The sequence below is a fragment of the Corylus avellana genome, chromosome 4 (assembly GCF_965113065.1).
Source record: "Corylus avellana chromosome 4, dhCorAvel1.hap1.2, whole genome shotgun sequence".
NCBI lineage: Eukaryota > Viridiplantae > Streptophyta > Magnoliopsida > Fagales > Betulaceae > Corylus > Corylus avellana.
The window spans coordinates 5,090,253-5,110,943 of record NC_142493.1 but is presented as its reverse complement, the minus strand read 5'-3'; the positions used below and the strand labels follow the sequence as shown (position 1 = coordinate 5,110,943).

Sequence of the window (20,691 nt, the reverse complement as noted above, 5' to 3'; positions counted from 1 at the left end):
TCAAATCGTGCGGTAATTCAGGAGTCTAAAGTGAAGTTACCCTAAATAACAAATAAATGTAGGTCCACTCGTGTGTTTGTGAGTGTATGCAAGTCCACCAACTTCCAACACAAACTGTATTTAACGATTGAAGCTCAATCCACCTCGACAGTCCATCCCATCTTGTCCTCAATACGACCCATCTGAATTCCCGTTAGCGTTGCATAAAGTTTCTGGGACACTGATTCCACTCCAGTTTTATATTCAACCCTACATTGATATAATCAGCTACAATTAAGAGTCCCCAGAAGAACTAAACAAGATCACCATTTTAATCTATGATTTCATTGAAAGGACAATGCATAGACATGGATGTACCTTTTACCCTGGTAAGTTATACTACCAACGGAGTTGACGACCACTGCAGTTCCTGTACAGAAAACTTCATCAGCATCCATCAAGTCCTCAACTGGAATAACACGTTCCTCCACCTGATCAGAAGGGTTACCAAATTGTTAGTGCCAAACAATTTTCAAACTTGGTAGCAGATTTTTGTAAGCTTTTAGCATTGACATTCATATGCTAGATCATAATAATTTTGGCCCAACTAGATTTCTATATTAGAATGAGTAAATCAAGAGATTAATTGTTACAAACAAATCATGGGGTTAAATAAATCTATTATATTAGATTGAAATTCACATTCAAATTCAAAATACAACATATGTTAAACTAGTAGTACTTGACTTTCTATTTTCAAATTGCATAAATACCCTTCATAAATATGGGTTCATTGTCGCGTTACTATAAAGTGAATGACAAATATACTATTGAAAAGCTTACGAACGAGTGCGAATTTCGATCATAATAATGAATTAAGAATATCGATTGGCTTACTAAAGATGAAAAATGTGTTAGGAAATTAATCCTATTTCCCAAGACCCGTGAGATGCGAAAAATAAAAGAATGCGGAATAATAAAGATAAACAATCACACACGACACAAAGATTTAAGTGGTTCGGCTTAACAAGCTTACATCCACTGGCGGAGACGATCCAGAGAAAATCCACTATCAAAAGATGGAGTACAAAAATAGTAGAAAGAAAATCACTCAGATCCCAAAGCCCCAATACACTCAAATCTCACTATCACACAAGAGAGATTATTCCTAAAATAGAATACAAAAGACAGATGTACAAACTCTTTTTTTGCTGGAACAGATGGCGGCTGATCTCTATTTTCTTCTCTCACTCTGTAGCACCTTTTTCTTCTAATCACTTGTTTTTGGCTCCCCCAAAAACTACCAAGAAGAAAACACCCTTGCTGCCCTTGTACCTCCTTCTCTCAAATTCTCTCTTTTTTCTCCTCTCTTTGGTGCTTCACGTTTTTGCACACACACAAATTCACCTTGTGCTTTGTTCCTTATATAGAAGCTTAACTCTCCTTTTACATGTTGGTCTAGGACTCCTACTATAAATCAAACAAGGAGTCCAATTACACAGGAGAAGGACTCCAAATCAAACTTGGACAAAAGTCTCCTAAACCCAAAAGGAGTAGAGAACTAGTGGGGCCCACGTGTGATGGGTGGCAAGTCACACCTAACAATCTCCACCTTGACTTGAATCCCATCAAGTCTACCAAAACGTGTCTCCTCCGGATGTCTCCGCGTCAGCCCCCAAGGGCAATCAGACTCCACAAGTGTCCCTCAAGTCCAAGCGTCTCTTGAACTTGAGCATAGGACCTGATTTAGACATAACACCATGCCTCCCTATCTGTCCCGTCGACCGTACAGCTTTATCCGATGACTCTTTCTTCCTGTAGACCCATCTGCACCCTTTAGTCTTCTTTCCCTTGGGTAATCCTGCTGATTCCCAAGCTTTACCTTTCCATAGTAACTCCACCTCTTTCAGCATACCATCTTGAACAGATGATGGATCTCCACTACTAGCTGCTAGAGCAAAAGAAACCATATCCTCAAAGCCATACCTCTTTGTTGCTTTTCGATCACGTTTCTCTTTGCCTCTTGCTAAAGAATAAGACTCCTCCCGGTGCTGTAAGTTTCTTGAAGAATCTCTGTCATCACATTCATTCGTGAGTGAACACTGTTCATTAAGCTCCACCTCCACGAATTGTTTCTCTTTCTGCACTGTACTTTCAGAAAGATCATCTAAGTTAACAAACTCAGACTTCTTCGGTTTCTGTTCTGTAACTTCAGGTTCTGCACTTGACCCATCCTTGTACATAGCATACTCATTAAAAGTCACATTCCGACTTCTAATGATCTTCCGATTTTGATCATCCCAAAATCGATAACCGAAGGCCTCATCTCCATATTCAATGAAGAAACACTTTCTAGATTTAGCATCTAGTTTACTCTGAGAATCAGACTCATCATGGACATACGAAGCACAACCAAAAACTTTCAGATGTGAAAGATTTACCTCTTTTCCACTCCAGACTTCTTCCGGTAGTCTATAGCTCAGGGGAACGGAAGACTCCCTATTTATCAGGTATGCAGCAGTGCTCACTGCATCAGCCTAGAAAGTCTTTGGTAACCCAGCATGCAATCTCATACTCCTGGCACGCTCATTGAGAGTCTTGTTCATGCACTCAGCCACGCCATTCTGCTGCGGCGTTCTCGGGATAGCTTTCTCCATTCTAATCCCATTCACTGCACAAAACTGTTTAAACCCCCTGTCTTCGTATTCTCCTCCATTGTTTGATCTCAAACGCTTGAGCTTCAAGCCCGTTTCAATCTCAACCATGGCCTTCCATTTCTTAAAAGTCTCAAATACATCAGATTTACTTTTCAAGAAATAAACCCATACCTTCCTGCTTGAATCATCAATAAATGTGATGTAATACCGCGAGCCTCCAAGAGATGCCACTGGTGCTGGACCCCACAAATCCGTGTGTACCAGCTCCAGCTTTCCAAGCTTAGGTGCTTTGCCAACTTCCGCGAAACTCACCTTCTTCTGCTTCCCTAGGATGCAGCCTTTACACAAATCAGAATCAACTGACTTCAACCCCAGTAGTTTCCCTTTTGACATAAGTACCTTCATCTCTTTCTCGCTCATGTGCCCAAGCCTTAGGTGCCATAGTTTTGAGTCAGCATCCGTATCTGCAACAACAACTCTATCCTTGTTGTTCGTCGTCATATAGAGAGTACCTGTCTTATGACCACGAGCCAAAATCCTAGCTCCCTTGCTGACCTTCCACTTTCCACCGTGGAAATGAATTGAATGCCCTTCCTCATCAAGCTGTCCCACTGAGATCAGATTCTTCTTCAGTTCCGGAACATGCCTGACCTTCTGCAACTTCCATACCGAGTCATTGTGAACTCTAATGCGAACATCACCTAAGCCCACAACATCCAACGCTGTTCCGTCAGCCAAATACACCTTCCCGAAATCTCCACCAATATAGTTCTCGAGAATTTTACAGATCACTGTCGTATGAAAAGATACTCCTGAGTCTAAGACCCAAGAATCAAGGGGACTGTCAACAGAAAGAAGTAGGGCATCATATACTTCTTCTGTCACTACGTTTGCATAATCATTCTCAGTCTCCTTCCACAGTTCCCTGCAATTCTTCTTGTAGTGGCCAGTCTTGCCACAGTTCCAACACTCAGGTTGTCGGTCGAATCTGAATTTGCTTCTCCCTTTTCTGGAATTTGATCTGCCTTGACCAGAGTTTCTGTCTTGTCCTCTACCCCGAGTCTCGAGGTTTAAAGCAGCACCAGAACAAGAGGCTTCACCCGCATCTCTTCTGCGAACCTCTTCACTGAGAATCAAATCCCTGACGTCTTCATAGCTTAGTTTACTCTTTCCTACAGAGTTACTCACAGCCATCCTCACTGCTTCCCAGCTATTGGGCAAAGATGCCAAGACGATCAACGCGCGAACCTCATCATCAAAATTAATTTCCACCGAGGACAATTGATTTGTGATGGTGTTGAACTCATTGAGATGATGTGCCACCGAAGCTCCTTCCGCCATCTTTAGGTTGAACAATTTCTTCATCAGATGCACCTTGTTGTTAGCCGACGGCTTCTCATACATGCTTGACAAGGCCGCCATTAGACTTGCTGTGGTCTTCTCCTATACAACGTTGTGCGCAACTGATTTTGACAATGATAACCTGATAACTGCCAGGGCTTTACGATCAAGAAGAGCCCACTCGCTATCATCCATGTCGTCGGGTTGTTCTTCCAAAAGAGGTTGATGAAGATCTTTCCCATAAAGAATATCTTCAATTTGTACCTTCCAAAACCCAAAATCTTTGCCGTCGAACTTCTCGATTCCCATCTTTCCTTCTTCACCTGCCATCGCTCCCACTCGAACCAACAGCTTTGATACCAGTTGTTAGGAAATTAATCCTATTTCCCAAGACCCGTGAGATGCGAAAAATAAAAGAATGCGGAATAATAAAGATAAGCAATCACACACGACACAAAGATTTAAGTGGTTCGGCTTAACAAGCTTACATCCACTGGCGGAGACGATCCAGAGAAAATCCACTATCAAAAGATGGAGTACAAAAATAGTAGAAAGAAAATCACTCAGATCCCAAAGCCTCAATACACTCAAATCTCACTGTCACACAAGAGAGATTATTCCTAAAATAGAATACAAAAGACAGATGTACAAACTCTTCTTTTACTGGAACAGATGGCGGCTGATCTCTATTTTCTTCTCTCACTCTGTAGCACCTTTTTCTTCTAATCACTTGTTTTTGGCTCCCCCAAAAACTACCAAGAAGAAAACACCCTTGCTGCCCTTGTACCTCCTTCTCTTAAATTCTCTCTTTTTTCTCCTCTCTTTGGTGCTTCACGTTTTTGCACACACACAAATTCACCTTGTACTTTGTTCCTTATATAGAAGCTTAACTCTCATTTTACATGTTGGTCTAGGACTCCTACTATAAATCAAACAAGGAGTCCAATTACACATAGGAGAAGGACTCCAAATCAAACTTGGACAAAAGTCTCCTAAACCCAAAAGGAGTAGAGAACTAGTGGAGCCCACGTGTGATGGGTGGCAAGTCACACCTAACAAAATGATCACCTGGTAACAAGAATCAAGGGCAATGTCAATGATGCTTTTTCGTGTAACTCCTGGCAAAATAGTTCCTAGCGTAGCAGGAGTTGAAATAACATTACCCTACAACAGAGAGGTGATGTGGATTGAAAAGTTTCAGACAGAAGTAAGATGTTATGAATGTTGCAAGAGAAATCTTTTGAGTAACTAAATACTGAACTCTGTTCTACATAATAACTGGGTTCATCCTCTTATAATGCAAAAAAGGACAATCATTTTATACTTGAGAAAAATCCAATTTGGATTATCTAGTATTTAAAAAATGCTTAAATTCTTCCTATGCAAGCAACCAAAAGCTCCTCAATATTTATTTACTGAAGCTAAAGGATAGCTTTAATGATTCTTACATGAAATTAATTTGGATAATTAATTAGTTGTCAATCTCTGTAACAACAGCAAGTAACAATACCTTCACAATGAAAATGTTACATAAAGAAAGCTCCTCAACATTTCTTCCAGTCTTCGCATCTAGGAATAAGACATCGGAGAATCCTTTGGTCTTTGCTTGAGTAACTGCTTGGAAAATCTATGAAGAAAAGCACAATTGTTTTATAATATCAAATACAAATTAAGACAAGCACAAAAAAAGAAAAAAGGGACGACGGACAGGGGCGGAAATAGAGTTTTAAAGGGAAGGGGAGGGTGGCCGGGGCGGGGCTTTGGTGCCCCCCAACCTAGAGGGTGGTTCCGCCCCTGACTAAAGAAGCCATATGATAACTTTGGCAAAATTGCATTTGCTTTATTTTATGCAGAAGATGATAAGCTTAGAGATGTATCTGAGCAAAAGAACCCACAAAAAAATAAGAGAAATGCTAATTTCTTATCCTTGCAAAGCTTTTTTTACCATGTTTAATGGTGTTTCCAAAAGCATATTAAGAAAAAATGACTTTTATACTTCTTTTTTGGGTAGTTGAAATAATATACAGCATTTGTAACCCATGTGTCCGATATAAATTTCAACTTTTCCAATCATACTTAATTCCCATTTGTCCCAAATTCCTACATAAACATCATGTGGTATACAGTTTAGCCAGTCCAGTATCTTAAGGAGAAAAAAGAAAGAGTTGCGCAACAAATTATGATTGATCTTTTTCTTCTAAATTTTTTTATTTACAAGTAGGTCCTAATACTTGTGATTGAAAAACAAGATTTTTCGCCATCATAGAACAACCTGTTCAACAAAAATTCTAAGCACTCATTAAAAACTAATCTTTTCATTAAACAAGTCAAGAAATAACATATTGTTGATTCTGTTTTCGTAGCAAAGCAACTACCACAAAGTTATGCTTACCGGTGCATAGTTGGTGATTGCCTTGACACCTCCAGCTCCACTAGGGATAGCTCGACGAAACTTCTCCTCAACAATCACATTTAGAGATGTGTCACCCTATATTATATAGACAAAAGTATGTGTTGAAGAAAATTATAACTACATATATACTGAGGAAAATGAAATCAAGTGAAGCACTTTGAATGTGTATGTTCTTTACGAAAACTCTAAGCATTCCTGTGGTCTCCTTTATACTTGGGTTGTCAGTATTTTTGGGAAGCAAGGACTTGCTAGGCATGTCAGTATAAAATAACATCATGAGTTCCCCAATAATATGGCTTTGAAGATTAAGAATACACAAATAAAGGCACTTTCATATGACTTTATTTTCCAATGTAACTAACAGAGCTATTGCAATGACAATTTTTCTATCACTCTTCCCGGGTTCAAATCTCCTCAGACAGCACAACCCACCTTATAATAGTTGCCAACCGGAGAAGTGTATATTAGGAATGTGTATTCTGGTGCTGGCACAACGCCAATAGCAGATCCACTTCCCATGAGCAAAGGCCTCACATACAGTGAACCTTTTCCTGGAGGCGGCACCTATATATGTCCAAATTCGAAACATATACATTTTAGCACTAAGAAAAGCACACTAAACAGTAGGGGAGATAGGCGGTAGTTGGGATGAATACCCAACGCTTGTTGGCGAGGACCGTTTGCTTTACAGCATCAACAAATTGCTCGGTAGATGGTGATGGCATACACATTCTCTCTGCACCCATCTTCATGCGGATAGCATTCTGTTCAGGCCGGAAGAGCGTGATACGATCGTCTTCTCTCCTGTACGCCTTAAGACCTTCAAAAATTCCCTAAAGACATTCATGAATTGCATTTGTGATCAGTTGAAGTTGGTCATATCTATGCTTCTCATTAATTGTCACTTGCTGCTCACCTGTCCAGTGTTTAAGATTGTGGCAGATGGGCTCAGCTCAATGTTCCCAAAGGGAGTGAGATTTCCTTGTAAAAAGTTTTCTCCTTCAGAGCATTTCATCACAAACATGTAATCCGTTGGAATTGGACTAAATCCAAGTTCATCCCAGTTGACATCAGCATATTTTTCACTATATTTAAATGCAAAAAAAAAAAAAAAGGGTGAAATAAAGACATAAGCATGCATGGTTGCTAAGAAGACAAAAATTGGTAATATGAAGACCAGTTCAGCTTGTGCATAGGCCATATAAATACAAATATATAGCTTTAAGCTATTTGATAGTTAATACTTTCTGACATCTAAGAAGAAACTGAACTACCCAAAAGATTGAGGTTCTAATTGTTTAACAATTTGGAAATAACTACCTTCCTTTTGAAAGCAATTGATTCCAAGCAACTTGAAACTGTACTACCCCAAAGAATGGGGTGCTGACCAATTGGTCAGCAGTTCTGAAGCAACTATCTTTATTTTGAAAGCAATTGATTCCAAGCAAATATAGGCATTTAAAAGCATGAATATTTAGTACCCCCAAAGTCCTAGATTTCATTAAGAGTCCGCATGATTTTAGCTAAAAGTCATCATCCATTCCCATTACCTGTTCATAGTCTCACAAGTTGTTTGCTCTGAGGTTGAAGCCATGAAAGCTAACAGGGCCCTAGTTCCAACCAGGGAAATTGTCCATTATGTCAATAAAGAATTTCATGTCTGGAATCTGCATACGGGTAAAAAATTTATGTGGGTATAAATAAAATCAGAAAATATATAGGAAATGGACAAAAAAAAACAGGAGTTAAACCCAAGATTTGTATCGTGGGAAAGAGGTGAAATACCCATTAAATTACAACTTTTACAAGGCCATTGGTAAACGTTGATGGTCAGCACGAGCACCGTCTCTTCTACAAGCTGTTGCCACCCATCACCACCCAATCGACATTGTCCTCCTCTCTTTCTCCCACTTTTACCTCTTTCTTCCTCCAATCTCTTACAACTTACAAGGCCATTGGTAACCGTTTTATGTCACGCGAAGTCGTGAACTGAGATAGTACCCAAAATTTTTAAAATTTTTCTGTTCTATGAGATTATGAGATAATATTAATTTGTTCTAAGAGATAATATTAATTTGCTATACTTTAAATTATTTTTTAAAATTTTACCCCACACCAATGAGCAAAACAAATGTCAGTGATGTAATGCAATTATGCAAGGAAGATTTTAAAAAAAGAATGGTGAGTTGGATAGTGAAATAGTGTGGTGGAAAATTGTGTATGAATCCAATACCAATAGAGAAGGGTTGGGGTTGCTCCACTGTCCTCTCCGCCCATTGGTGGAGGGTGTGAGTTGTGACCTCTCATACACATAACTAATGGGTGTGTGTTGGTGGGACAACTCACTCTTGAGTCTCGCTCTCTATCATTAGGCCAACGAGTGACCTACACCTCTTCTATTGGTTTGGTGGCCGGACGACGCACATATGCCCTATGGTGAGATGTCTTCACCACCATCCAATGAATAATTATAAATACGTATTTTGCATTCATTCTTATACCATTGGACTAATGTGATAATATCTACTATATTTTGGATTTGTATTTTTTTTTTTTAATAAAGACGAACCAAAGAGATAATGACCACCGCCACATAAGGTTAATCATTTAGTAAAGCCTTCTTTTATTTTTTTATTTATTTTTATTCATATTTTAGCAAACATGTCTCAATGGGGCCTTCTGCCATGTTTTACAAACTTCTTATAGCATCTTGTTCGAGTGGGAGTGCCTTAGGCTAGTGGAAGAGTCGGCTCTAATGTGATGGATAATGTGAGTAATGTTATATACTATATTTTTATTCCATAATATTAATGAGGCAGTCTTAACCAACCACATTAACATTGTGTGATAAAAATGTAATTTCTAACATTACTTGATTGGGCAAGGTCCTAAAGGGTAGAGTTAAGGGGTTGGGCTCATGGGTTTTGTCGTGGTGGGTTGCTGGAGTGAGTTGTTGGGCTTGGGAGAATGGGCTGTCGACTTAAAGGTTTTATGAGAAGATCCATTTGTGAAAAGCAATGTGGGCTTTTCAATTGTTTAGGTGGCTTGAATATTATATATGGAAATACATCAAGTTTACACCACACGAGAGTTGGTTAAGAGGAGCAATGCTTTTTTACTTTATGACAATCAACTTGACATCATGAATTCATCATCCTCACCTATTCCACATACACATTTGAATTGACATATATAGATTAACGGTCAAAAGAATAAAAGCCTCAAAAGAGTAGGTAACTCTTTTTCTTCCATCGACTACTGATTATGCGGCCAATCTGTTGGGTGAAAAATCGCCCGCAGATGCCGTGAGTTCTCACACTTTTCCCCACAAGTTTCAATCTGCATGCAGTGCGGTGAAAGAAAAAGCTACCTCGTTTGCAGGAAAAAAAAGGTTTACCTTTTGACCTCCCAAGTGTAACATTCAAGTTCATATTTCTCAATGGTACGTACATCTGACTAACATCTCCTCCCTAACCTAATCCACTACAATAACTCTATTCTGAACCATTTTTCCAACAAACACTCTACACATGATGACATCTCCATATAATATGATGTTTCTATATATTATCTAGCCTATCTAGGCCACAAATAGGACAAGAAGATTCATTTACAATACCTATTTTTCAGAAGATTCTCCTTGGTTGGTAAAAGGTCACTCGCTACATGCTCTCCATAGGAACATCTTGCGATGATCCACCCCTTGGAGCCATCCTTTTTCCAACTTTTGATATTACCTGATTTTTGTTGGCACCATTCTTCTCTCTGATTCTTCCAAATCCTTCTTCTTGGCCGTTATCCTCCACTGTTCCTAAATCTCCATGGATGCTAATTTAAAATTCTGTCATATTTCTTCCCCTCATCATCATCATCTTCATGGGTCCACAAACCCTTTTTATCACATGTGTTTGTCTCACATCCAGATCTGAGCTATAACTTTTCCCTTGTGGCCCATATTCTTTCTTCCCCTTTAGGACAGAATCCTCTATGCAAGGGACACTTTCTTTTTCAGCCAAATCATTAATATTGTGATCATAACCACACAACTCAAGCATGATTGAATTGTACCATTTAAGCATACAAACTTAATGAGATTTGCGGTGCGTTTCTAATTATGATTTCGCAAGAATAATTTGCGTTTCTAAAAGATATCGCAAAGCGTAAAGCGTTTGAGATATCGATTTAAAAAGCACCTAATTTAAAACAGGAAAGAAATATGTAATTTCTATAAGCAGGCTAGTGGATGCTTATTTGAAAAAACGCAAATTTAAACCAAAATCATGATTTTGCATAACAAATATCTAATAAAAAATATTTTTTAACGTATTTTATCAAACGTCTTTGCGATTTTAAAAAGTAGCAATTTCAAAAACACAATTTAAAAAAAAAAAAATTTTAAAGTCGCATTTATTAAAACTGCAATTCCAAACACAACCTTAAAAACACAGCCAAATTATATCATTATCAGTAAATGTGGCAATTAAACATGGAGAAAATATTGAAGTTATGGTGCTGCCCGTGAAATTAAGATTGGCCCCATCCAACATTGCTGAGATTAATGTGTTCACGTGATATAACTGTTAGAAGCATGACTTTTGATTCTCAGCGGCAATTGTTGTCATGGTCAGTCTCCCTCAATTTTCGGTTTACGTTTTGGACACAACAATATTGACAGGACAGAAATTTCCTCGGCCTACCAAAGTGTTATGATAAAAAAAAATACTTGTACAATATTGAGGATGCCCTTCCATGTGAAGGTTTCGTATTATAGGCCATGATTGGGGGGTCTAATGTTTTATAAATTTATAAAAATATATAGAGAGATGAGACATTAATTAAGTATTTATGCAAGAGGAAATATAGATAGGGGAGATAGGGGAGCCCGGGTTTATGTTTGGCGGGTTCGTTTAACAAAACTTTTTAGAGGGTGTTTTAGCTTTTTGACTATGATGTAACATATAGGTAAAGGTAGTTTTTAGGAGAAACTTCATAAAGGACTTACGATTAGAAAAGACCTCTAAATTTTAAAACTTCTCAATTTCATGCAATATATCCCCATCCATCAGTTTTTGAACATAAAAAGTGATAAAATGACCTTTATACCCCTAAAACTTTTATAAAACTCCAAATTTAAGGTTAATTTCAAATTGAAAATTAAAAAAAATAAAACAAAAATTCGGCGGGGGTAAAATTGAGATTTTAAAAAATTTAGGGGGTCTTCTCAAAACGAGTGGTAGTTCAAGAGTCCTAAGTAAAGTTATCCCTAATTTTTAAGGGTGGCAATTTGTGTTCGCGTGTCAGATTCCGGTCGTGTCAAGACATAAGTATAAGATCAAATAGTTTAACTCTAACCCGACTCATTTAATCAAACGGATTAAATTCTTCAACTCTAGCCCTCTAATTTTATATTGGGTATGTGCCAAGTTCCCAAATTAATATATGCTACCCTAAAGAGCGTTATCGAATGAGCCCAATCTCAACTCAAACAGCCGCCCATGGTAATTAGATATATAAGATAATGAATTATAGATAACAGATTTTCCCTCAACCATTGTGAATGGAAGCTTCCATATATATAACCAAATTGCCAATTTTGCTTGCTATTTATTAATAATCTAACTTCTGCCCACTATAGAGCAGATGAATTAATTTATAATGAATCTCTATGCATCCAAAACAGAGACACATTGCTCTAGCTCGTGCCTATATATACCAAAATCATATCTCCCATTCTCGCAATTGCTCTGCAATGAAAATGGAGTTCATCACCAAGTTCTTGCTAGCCCTATGCTTCATTGGTTCAACCATAACCCAAGTCTCCCATGCCGGAAACCGCGACCGGCAAGAGTTCCTCGACGGCCACAATGAAGCTCGAGCTGAGGTCGGCCACGGCATCGCTCCGCTTATCTGGAACAAAACCCTTGCAGCCTATGCTCAAACGTATGCTAATGAGAGGATCCCAGATTGTGAAATGGTGGAATCGGATCCAGATGGGCCTTTAGGAGAATGTCTTGCAGAAGGGTATGGAGATTTGAGTGCAGCAGATGCTGTAAAGGCGTGGGTGGACGAGAAGCCATATTATGACTATGAATCAAACAAATGTGTTCATAGTGAGTGCGGCCACTACACCCAGGTGATTTGGCGTGACACAAAGTATCTTGGGTGCGCCAGGGCCAAGTGCAACAATGGCTGGGTGTTTGTTACTTGCAACTATTTTCCTTCAGGAAATTATTATGGCGAGCGACCATACTAAATGCGTTGTACTTCTTTGGATATGGATATGTAAATGTATATATCTTTGGATATGGATATGAAGAAAATGAAGTGATTACTATTTACTATTATTAATGGAGAAGATATTATATATAAGTTTTTATGTTGTTTGCTTTGCTGTATGTTTTCTTTCTGCAGAATGTGGTATCTGCTGCTGTTTGTTTGGTTATTTGTTTTCTGTTGTTGCAGTTTGTGGTTCTTCAGCAGGGGTGGGGACAAACAAATGGGGTTTTGATAATTGCTTGCTAGTTTTGTCTAGTTGTTGGTAGATGCTATTTTTTTAGTTGTTTAGTTGATATGTTACTCTTCTTCTGTAGTGTCACTTTGTTTCAGCTCTTTAGCGGAGGAGTTGCAGTGTGTTTGTTTTGTCAATGAATAACTTATTCATCAATTTTATTTTATTTTTTTGGACGAAACTAATATAAATTTAACAAGTTGGGGTCGAGCGATATGACATGTTTAATTAAATGGGTTAGGTTAAAATTGAACTATATAGTTTTATACTCATGTCTCAATATGATTCGAATCTGACACGCGATACTATGATTGACAAATTTTGACATGACTTATAAACTCGAAACAAATCCAATATAAAATTAGCAGATTATGATTGAAATGTCTATCCTGTTTAATTAAATAGATCGGGTTAGAATTGGTCTAATCTGAATATTGGTTTTCATCGATGAGATATGGCTTGTGAGCTTATTTATTGCAGTTGATGTCTATTAATATGTACACTTATTTATTTTGGTTGATGTAGAAAGAGTGAACTTTATCTTGATTTAGTGGTGTTAAATCATAACTTATCTCAAAAGCTTAAGCTTATTTGAGGAGATAAACTTAACATTCTTCCTTACATGCGAGTTCAAATTTTATTTTAATAAGTAATGTTCAACACGTGAAATATTTAATTGAAATGAGAAAAACTAAATGACTGAGACAAAGTTCGAATTTAGGACTTGTTTGGTTCTCATATCATATTAACTCATTATTTATCTCAAAAGTTTAAACTTATAGAAATAGATGAATTTATAGAGTGGTGGTATATAGATTTTGGGAAGAACCACATAGGTCAAGATCTTTTTGTTCCAAATGGTCTGAATCATTTTGCATATTTTAGATTGGGTGTGCTCTGTCCCATGTTATTGGAATGAGCTGATATTCTAGTCTTCCATGGATCTATTTTACCACCCCCATAATATTCTATAGTGTCTACTCCACTACTTCATATAAAACAATTAAATCAACCTGAGAGTATTATTAATGCTCCCCTAGTGGCTCTGCCACTCTTCACAAAAGTTAATTGGGAATGTTTATAGATGCTTCTTAGTCTACTTACCACAAAATTAGTGAGAATTTAGATATATACTCTGTTCACTTTCAAGACATGGTTCAAAACCTCTGCAAACATGTTCTTGTTTTGCTTCTTGTTCCTAAGTCCTCCTGCATCCTGTCAACCAGATTATAAATTCTTCTTCAGATTTGTTTCATTTTCAAACCCAGCTACGTATGAATAGTATACCCTGTCTCTCTCATGAATTGGTTGCATTTCACTTGTGCTGATTCATCTTTTGTTTCTTTTTCTATCCCAAGTTGGATCACAGAGGCTTAATGAGTGGGACAGAGTCTGTATGCGCCCTGTTCTTGGTGGATCAGAGGAGATAAAGCTGCTCTGACAAGTCTGAATTGTTATCCACAATGACAATAAGTTGTCGCTGATAATTAATTATTAGGGACGACATGTTCTTATATTTGTTCTACAACTTTTAATGTTATTTGCAACAGTAATGATACAACTTACGCCTGGCGTGCATCAACCGTGATGCACGCCAGGCAAAAATTTTTTTTTTTTTTTTTTTTTTTTTCAAAAAAATTAAAATAATAAAATAATAATAAAATTTTTTTTTTTGCCTGGCGTGCATCACTGTTGATGCACGCCAGGCGTAAGTTGTATCATTACTCTATTTGCAACGGCATAAAAGTCGTCGTGCATTAGTAGCACTGAACTGTCGTCGTTAAACCTCATTTGCAACGACATTTAGACTTTTAGCTGCAACTTTTTAACGTCGATAAAAACCAAATTTCTTGTAGTACTAGTGCTTATCCTCCCCACTCACCATCTTCATAGGTCCACACAACTTTAGCCCCAACATGTTACCATGTGTTTGTGCCTCTTCCATGATGTGTACTTATCTTCAATGGGTCCCTCTATATATCCTACCCTGCAACTTTTCCCTTGTGGCTTAGAATGTTTCTTACCCTTTAGAACGGAATCCTTTATACAAGGGAGACTTCCCTTTCCAGCCAAATTATTAATATTGTGATCATAACCATACACTAAAATTTTAAAGTGTTAGTTAGGGTTGATGAGTCATACTCGTTTAATTAAATAGGTTGAATTAGTGTTGACCTATATAATCTTATACTCATGCTTCGACAGTTGAGATGACCCGAATCCGACACGTGACAATAAAGATAATGGATGACAATTTTTGACATCATCCAAAAACCCGATACGAACCCGGCCAATACAAAATTAGAGGGTTAGACTGGAGAGGCTTGACCCGTTTAATTATATGGGTTGGGTTATAGTTGATCTATATATATACTTAATTAATACTGATGCTTTATAATTCGAATTCGACACGCAAACACAAATTGCCACGATTGATGATCCAAGAATATTATAAGTTTTATATCATTATCAGTAAATGTCGCAACTAAACATGGAGTAAAGTTTGAAGCTAATATGGTGCCTGAAGTCATGGTGATGCCCGTGAAATATTGGGCCCCGACCAACATTACAGAAATCATGTGTTCACGTGATTTAACTGCTATAGAAGAAGCATGTACTTTGATTTGAAGTTGCAATTGTTGACCTCATCAGTCTCCCTCAATCCTCGGTTTACTTTTCGGACACGACATTATTAAAGGGACACAAATTTCCTCGGCCTAGCAATTTGTTATGAAAAAGAATGTTATACAATATTGAGATCCCTTCCATGCGAAGGTTTTGTATCATGTTTACCGGCGATGATTTGGCTTAATTTCCCGGTCGAATGTTCTATGATTGATGAAAAAATATAAAGAAATGAGACATTGACCATTGAAAAAGGAGATACATGCATATAGGGGAGCTGAGGTTTATGTTTGGTGGGTTCATTTAACATAACCTTTTAGAGGGTTTTTTACTTTAAGTAGTGATTTAGTGAACACCGGCGTGCATGAACAATGTGCACGCTGGTGTTCATATATTATTTTATTTTATTACTGTTTAAATATTATTTTAATAATATTTTATAATATATAAACACCGGCGTGCACACTGTTCATGCACGCCATTGTTCACTAAATCACTACTCTTTTACTTTATGATAATAGTAACATAAAGTGTTTTGTATTTTGAGTTGTTTGTTAATATATATTATTTTACTTATAACACCCTAAAATGCAGGGATGGAGCCAGACCTTGGTCTGTGTAGAGGTCAAAGGCCAAAAATTTTAGTGGGTAGGGGCCAATAAAAAAAAAAATTTCTAATTTTTTTTTTTTTCTTTTCTGTTCCTTGTGTTGGGGGGCATGGCCTACACCAGTCATCCCCAATTCCGTCCTGCTAAAAAGTGTTACTAAACGAGCCCAATAATATCAACTCGCACAGCGGTCCATGGTAATTAGATAAGATGATGAATTGTGGATAATGGGTTTTCCTCCTCAACCACTATTTCAATTGCATGGATGCATCATGCATGCATGGAAGCTTCCATATATATGGAATCGGAGCTCGAGATACCATTATGTTGATTCATGTCCTTTCCTAAGGTATACCCAAATCGCCAATTCGTTTATTATTTATTAACAATCTATTGTTAATTATGATAACGACTATATATTCTTTAATTTATATATGCATCCAATAGCTAGAGAGATAATGCCTTTAACTAGCTCGTGCCTATATAATACATAAATCGTCTCTCCCATTTTCACAAGCTCTGCCATGAAAATGGGGTTGATCATGATCACCAAGTTTCTGCTAGCCCTATGCTTCATCGTTTTAACCCAAACCCATGTATCCCTAGCCGGCCGAAGCGACCGGCAAGACTTCCTCGACGGACACAATAGAGCTCGTGCGGAGGTCGGCCATGGCGTTGGTCCACTTAAATGGAACTACACCCTTGCAGCCTATGCTCAAGCTTATGCTAACAAGAGGATCCCAGACTGCAACTTGGAGCATTCAAATTATCTGGCTGAAGATTATGGAGAATGCATTGCTGAAGGCTATGATCAGTTAAGCGCTCTAGATGCAGTGAAGGCATGGGTGAGTGAGAAGCCATACTATAATTATCAATCCAACAAATGCGTTCACAGTGAGTGCGGCCACTACACCCAAGTGATTTGGCGTGACACAAAGTATCTTGGGTGTGCCAGGGCCAAGTGCCACAATGGCTGGATGTTTGTCACTTGCAACTATTTTCCTTCAGGAAATTATGAGGGCGAGCGACCATACTAAATGGTTGTACTTGTACTGATTACTCACCTATTGAGTATGTTGACGCTCCTGTTTATGTACTATATATTACTATTAATATTAATGGAGAAGATATTATAAGTTTCTCTATGACCCACTATACTTCTTCTTTTTACGGCCGACAATTTTTTTACACGACGTCCCTGGAATTGGAGTATTAGAGAGGAGATTATGATTTAGAGTTGTTTGCAATATGTTGTTTCTGCAGAATGTGGTAGTTTGCTGCTGTTTGTTTAGTTTTTTTTTTCTTTTTTTCTTTGTGCTATTGCAGTTTGTGGTTCTGTAGTACCAGGTGTGGGGACAGACGCATGGGGTTTTCATTGTTTGCTAGTTTTTTGTCTGTTGTTGGTAGATGTTGCTGTTTTGTTGTTGATATGGTACTATTATATATGTAGTATCATTGTGTTTCAACTTATTTGCTGAAGACTTGTAGTGTGTTGTTACTTTTTTCAAGGAAGAATAACTTACTGATTTGCGAATCTGATACGAATCAAATATGAAATTAATAAGTGAGAGTTGAAAGGTCTGATCCGTTTAATTTAATGAGTTGGGTTATGTTTGACTTATAGTCTTATACTCATTCCTCAACACAAACTGAATCTAACATGCAACACTACGGGTAACAATTTTTTCCTGTAAATCTGACACGAATCCAATACGAAATTAGAGGGTTAGAGTTGAGGGGTCTGACTCATTCAATTAAATGGATCGAGTTAATGTTGGCTTATATAATCTTATATCCGACGCGAAACCAACATGTGAACACGCATTGCCCCTAACACAAATCACAGTGGGTGGGTGAGATGTACATAAATTGGTCAATTCCCTGCTTTTAAGCACATCGAGAGAAGACTTTGAAGGTGAATTAAAAATGAAATTTAATTGTTTGATGTTTTATTTTTTATTTTATATTGCAACAATTTGATTTCTTTGACAAGCATAATGACATGTATTCAGAGTTTGATTTCTGAATATAACAATTTTCTTTATGGTATCAAAGCTATCATCCGAAATGGCCGTGTGACTCCCTTTCCTCTTCTTACACAAAAAAGGTTGTTCGCATTACAACCCTTTTTGTTGTTTCAATTCCTTCTTGGGCTCAAAACTTGTTCACTGATGGAGTTGCCAATAAAACCAACTCTCTGAGCACTGCAACTTTTGTAATTCTCTCTCTACGCCGTCGTTTTTCTTTTCTCTTGTGAAGAGCACAAGTCCTAGCTTCCAAGTAGTTGGTTTTGCTTCTGTTTGAGGTTCAGAGGAAGCACTGTTTTCTACTGGGAGGTTCATTGGGAAGCTAGGGAGTTGTTTTTGTTGACTCTGTTAAAAGATATATTTGGCCATTTATTTATCCCGTTATTTGGTCTTTTGGTCTATTGTTGGTGCTGTTGTTGCCCCCATACCTTTTTTTAGCCCAATCATTTGGCCCATACTTGGCCTCATTTTCAGCCATTTGTTGGCTTTTGTTGGATTCGGCTTAGGTGCGGTGGTTCAAAACTACCGCACTATGCTGTAGCCCAAAACGACTTAGTTTGGGATCGCTTTTTAGCAATAAAAAAAATAATATTTTTGAAGTAATAATATAAAATTAATTAAATATTAAAAAATCAATACTTAAAAAATAAAATATTAAAAAACCAAATCTAATAAAAAAAAAAAAAAACTCAACTCACATCATCTCAATCTTCTTGTTGCTCCTCTTCTTCTTCCCCAGCTTGTTCATTTCTTTTCTTTAATTTCTCCTTTGCTTTCTTTGAGAGGGAGAGAGAGACAAAGAGTTGAAGGGAGAGAGAGACCCAAAGACGGAGGGCACGAGAGGGAGAGAAGGCGAGATTTTTAGAGAAACAGAGGGTAGAGAGAGATGGAGCTGTGAGAGAAATTGCAGAAAAATTTTTGATTTCTGAATATTGTTGTTCGTGGCTGGATTTGGGTTTCTGATTAGTGGGTCTTTCTGGTTTTTTTTTTTTTTTTTTTTTTTTTTTTTGGCCTTTGCCAGCCACCCCAGAACAAAAAAAAAAAAAAAAAAAAAAGTTTGGGTTTTGGGGTGGCCGGCCCACCCCAAGGAGGTGGTTTCGGCCACCCATACCAGCCAAAGGGGGGAGAGAGGCGGCTTTGTTACACTTGCTGCATAAAAAAAATGTACAGAAAAACCCAAATCCAGCCAAGAACAACAATAAAAAATCAGAAATTTTTCTACAATTTCTCTCACAGCTCCGTCTCTCTCTACCCTCTGTTTCTCTAAAAATCTCTCCTTCTCCTTCTCGTGCTCTCCGTCTTTGGGTCTCTCTCCCGTCAACTCTCTCTCTCTCTCCCTCTCAAAGAAAGCAAAGGAGAAAATAAAAGAAACGAACGAGTTGGAGAAGAAGAAGAGGAGCAACAAGAAGATGGAGATGATGTGAGTTGAGTTTTTTTTTTTTTTTTTTTAATAGTTTTAGTTTTTTAATTATTAATTATTAATATTTAATTATTTTATATTATTACTTTAAAAATATTATTTTTTTATTGCCCAAAACTGGGTCGTTTTGGGCTACAGCACAGTGCAGTTGTTTTGAACTACCGCACTTAAGCCGGATCCGCTTTTGTTTTGGCTAATAGCTAGTCAGATTTTGGTCCAATGTTTGGCTCATTTGTGACTTAATGTTGTTAAAAGCCCATCGATGTTGCCTTTGGCCACCAACTAGTTTCTGACAACCACTGTCGTCTTCAGCAAAACAAAAAGTAGATTCAAGATTTCACAAATTTTCACTTTGAGTTTGAGGGGGAGGGGGGATTTAGAATATATTATGGAATTTGATTTCATAGACTTGATTAATGTAATATCCTATAATCCGATTTGAGTGTATTCATATTTGATTTGATCTCTAGTTACCATTTTGTATTCTCTTCACTTCCCTATAAGTAGGAACCTTTTGTATTATAAATTTCATCAAAGAATAAAAGTAAATTATAGCCCTTAAGGATTTAGCCTATATATTGACGTAAATCAAATACCGAACCAAATAAAATCTCATCTCCATAACCTAGGAATTTTATTCATTTTCCATATCTCATTCCTTCAAGTATTCCATATAGATATAAACTAAATTCACATAGTTATAAAATATATTTTTGTGCAAGTAGAGAACATGCATATCTCATATATCAAACAAAACAGCATGCCGATAAAAGAGAGATAAAAATATCCATGCATTCGTGGTTCACTCGTTAATTTTGAAAAAAAAAAAAAAAAAAAAATCGTTAATTATCTTGAAATAATTAACTGTATTGTCTTTATATAGTGAATATACTCGACCGTTTTGTATTATCAACTAAAACAAATTACCTCAATTTACATAAAATTATTGGCAATGAAATAGCCAACTGAGAATATAATGGAGAAAAATAGGGAAATACTATTCACGGGGTCTTTCCTATAAATAACTTGATGCACATAAAACCCTATAAATACCTAAACCATATGTATCATTTTCAGTACTAGAAATATCTAGAAACTGGATGTGCCTTGGAA

At 37.3% G+C, this 20,691-nt stretch overlaps 3 protein-coding genes across 6 annotated transcripts; 2 read left to right on the top strand and 1 right to left on the bottom strand.

The window, feature by feature from the left end:
- LOC132178681 (branched-chain-amino-acid aminotransferase 6) lies at positions 1-10,222 on the bottom strand. Of its 4 annotated transcripts, none has more exons than XM_059591174.2 (11): positions 10,010-10,222; positions 8,176-8,379; positions 7,941-8,057; positions 7,307-7,475; positions 7,047-7,223; positions 6,823-6,954; positions 6,370-6,465; positions 5,488-5,604; positions 5,046-5,141; positions 358-470; positions 1-249 (listed from the first exon to the last, which is right to left on the bottom strand). In XM_059591174.2, exons 3-11 carry the CDS (start codon positions 7,982-7,984, stop codon positions 135-137), a joined length of 1,059 nt encoding a protein of 352 aa, XP_059447157.2. In that variant the 5' UTR covers positions 7,985-8,057; positions 8,176-8,379; positions 10,010-10,222; the 3' UTR covers positions 1-134. The 4 variants fall into 4 exon arrangements, with proteins under 4 accessions (XP_059447157.2, XP_059447158.2, XP_059447159.2 ...); XM_059591175.2 differs by having other exon boundaries at positions 8,176-8,324; XM_059591176.2 differs by lacking the exon at positions 8,176-8,379.
- A 1,799-nt stretch (positions 10,223-12,021) lies between these two features.
- Positions 12,022-12,872, top strand: LOC132179108 (basic form of pathogenesis-related protein 1). The gene has a single exon (XM_059591749.2). The coding sequence runs from the start codon at positions 12,056-12,058 to the stop codon at positions 12,641-12,643; it is 588 nt and encodes a 195-aa protein (XP_059447732.2). The 5' UTR covers positions 12,022-12,055; the 3' UTR covers positions 12,644-12,872.
- A 3,722-nt stretch (positions 12,873-16,594) lies between these two features.
- LOC132179105 (pathogenesis-related leaf protein 4-like) lies at positions 16,595-17,270 on the top strand. The gene has a single exon (XM_059591746.2). The coding sequence runs from the start codon at positions 16,656-16,658 to the stop codon at positions 17,166-17,168; it is 513 nt and encodes a 170-aa protein (XP_059447729.1). The 5' UTR covers positions 16,595-16,655; the 3' UTR covers positions 17,169-17,270.
- The last annotated feature ends 3,421 nt before the right edge of the window (positions 17,271-20,691 follow it).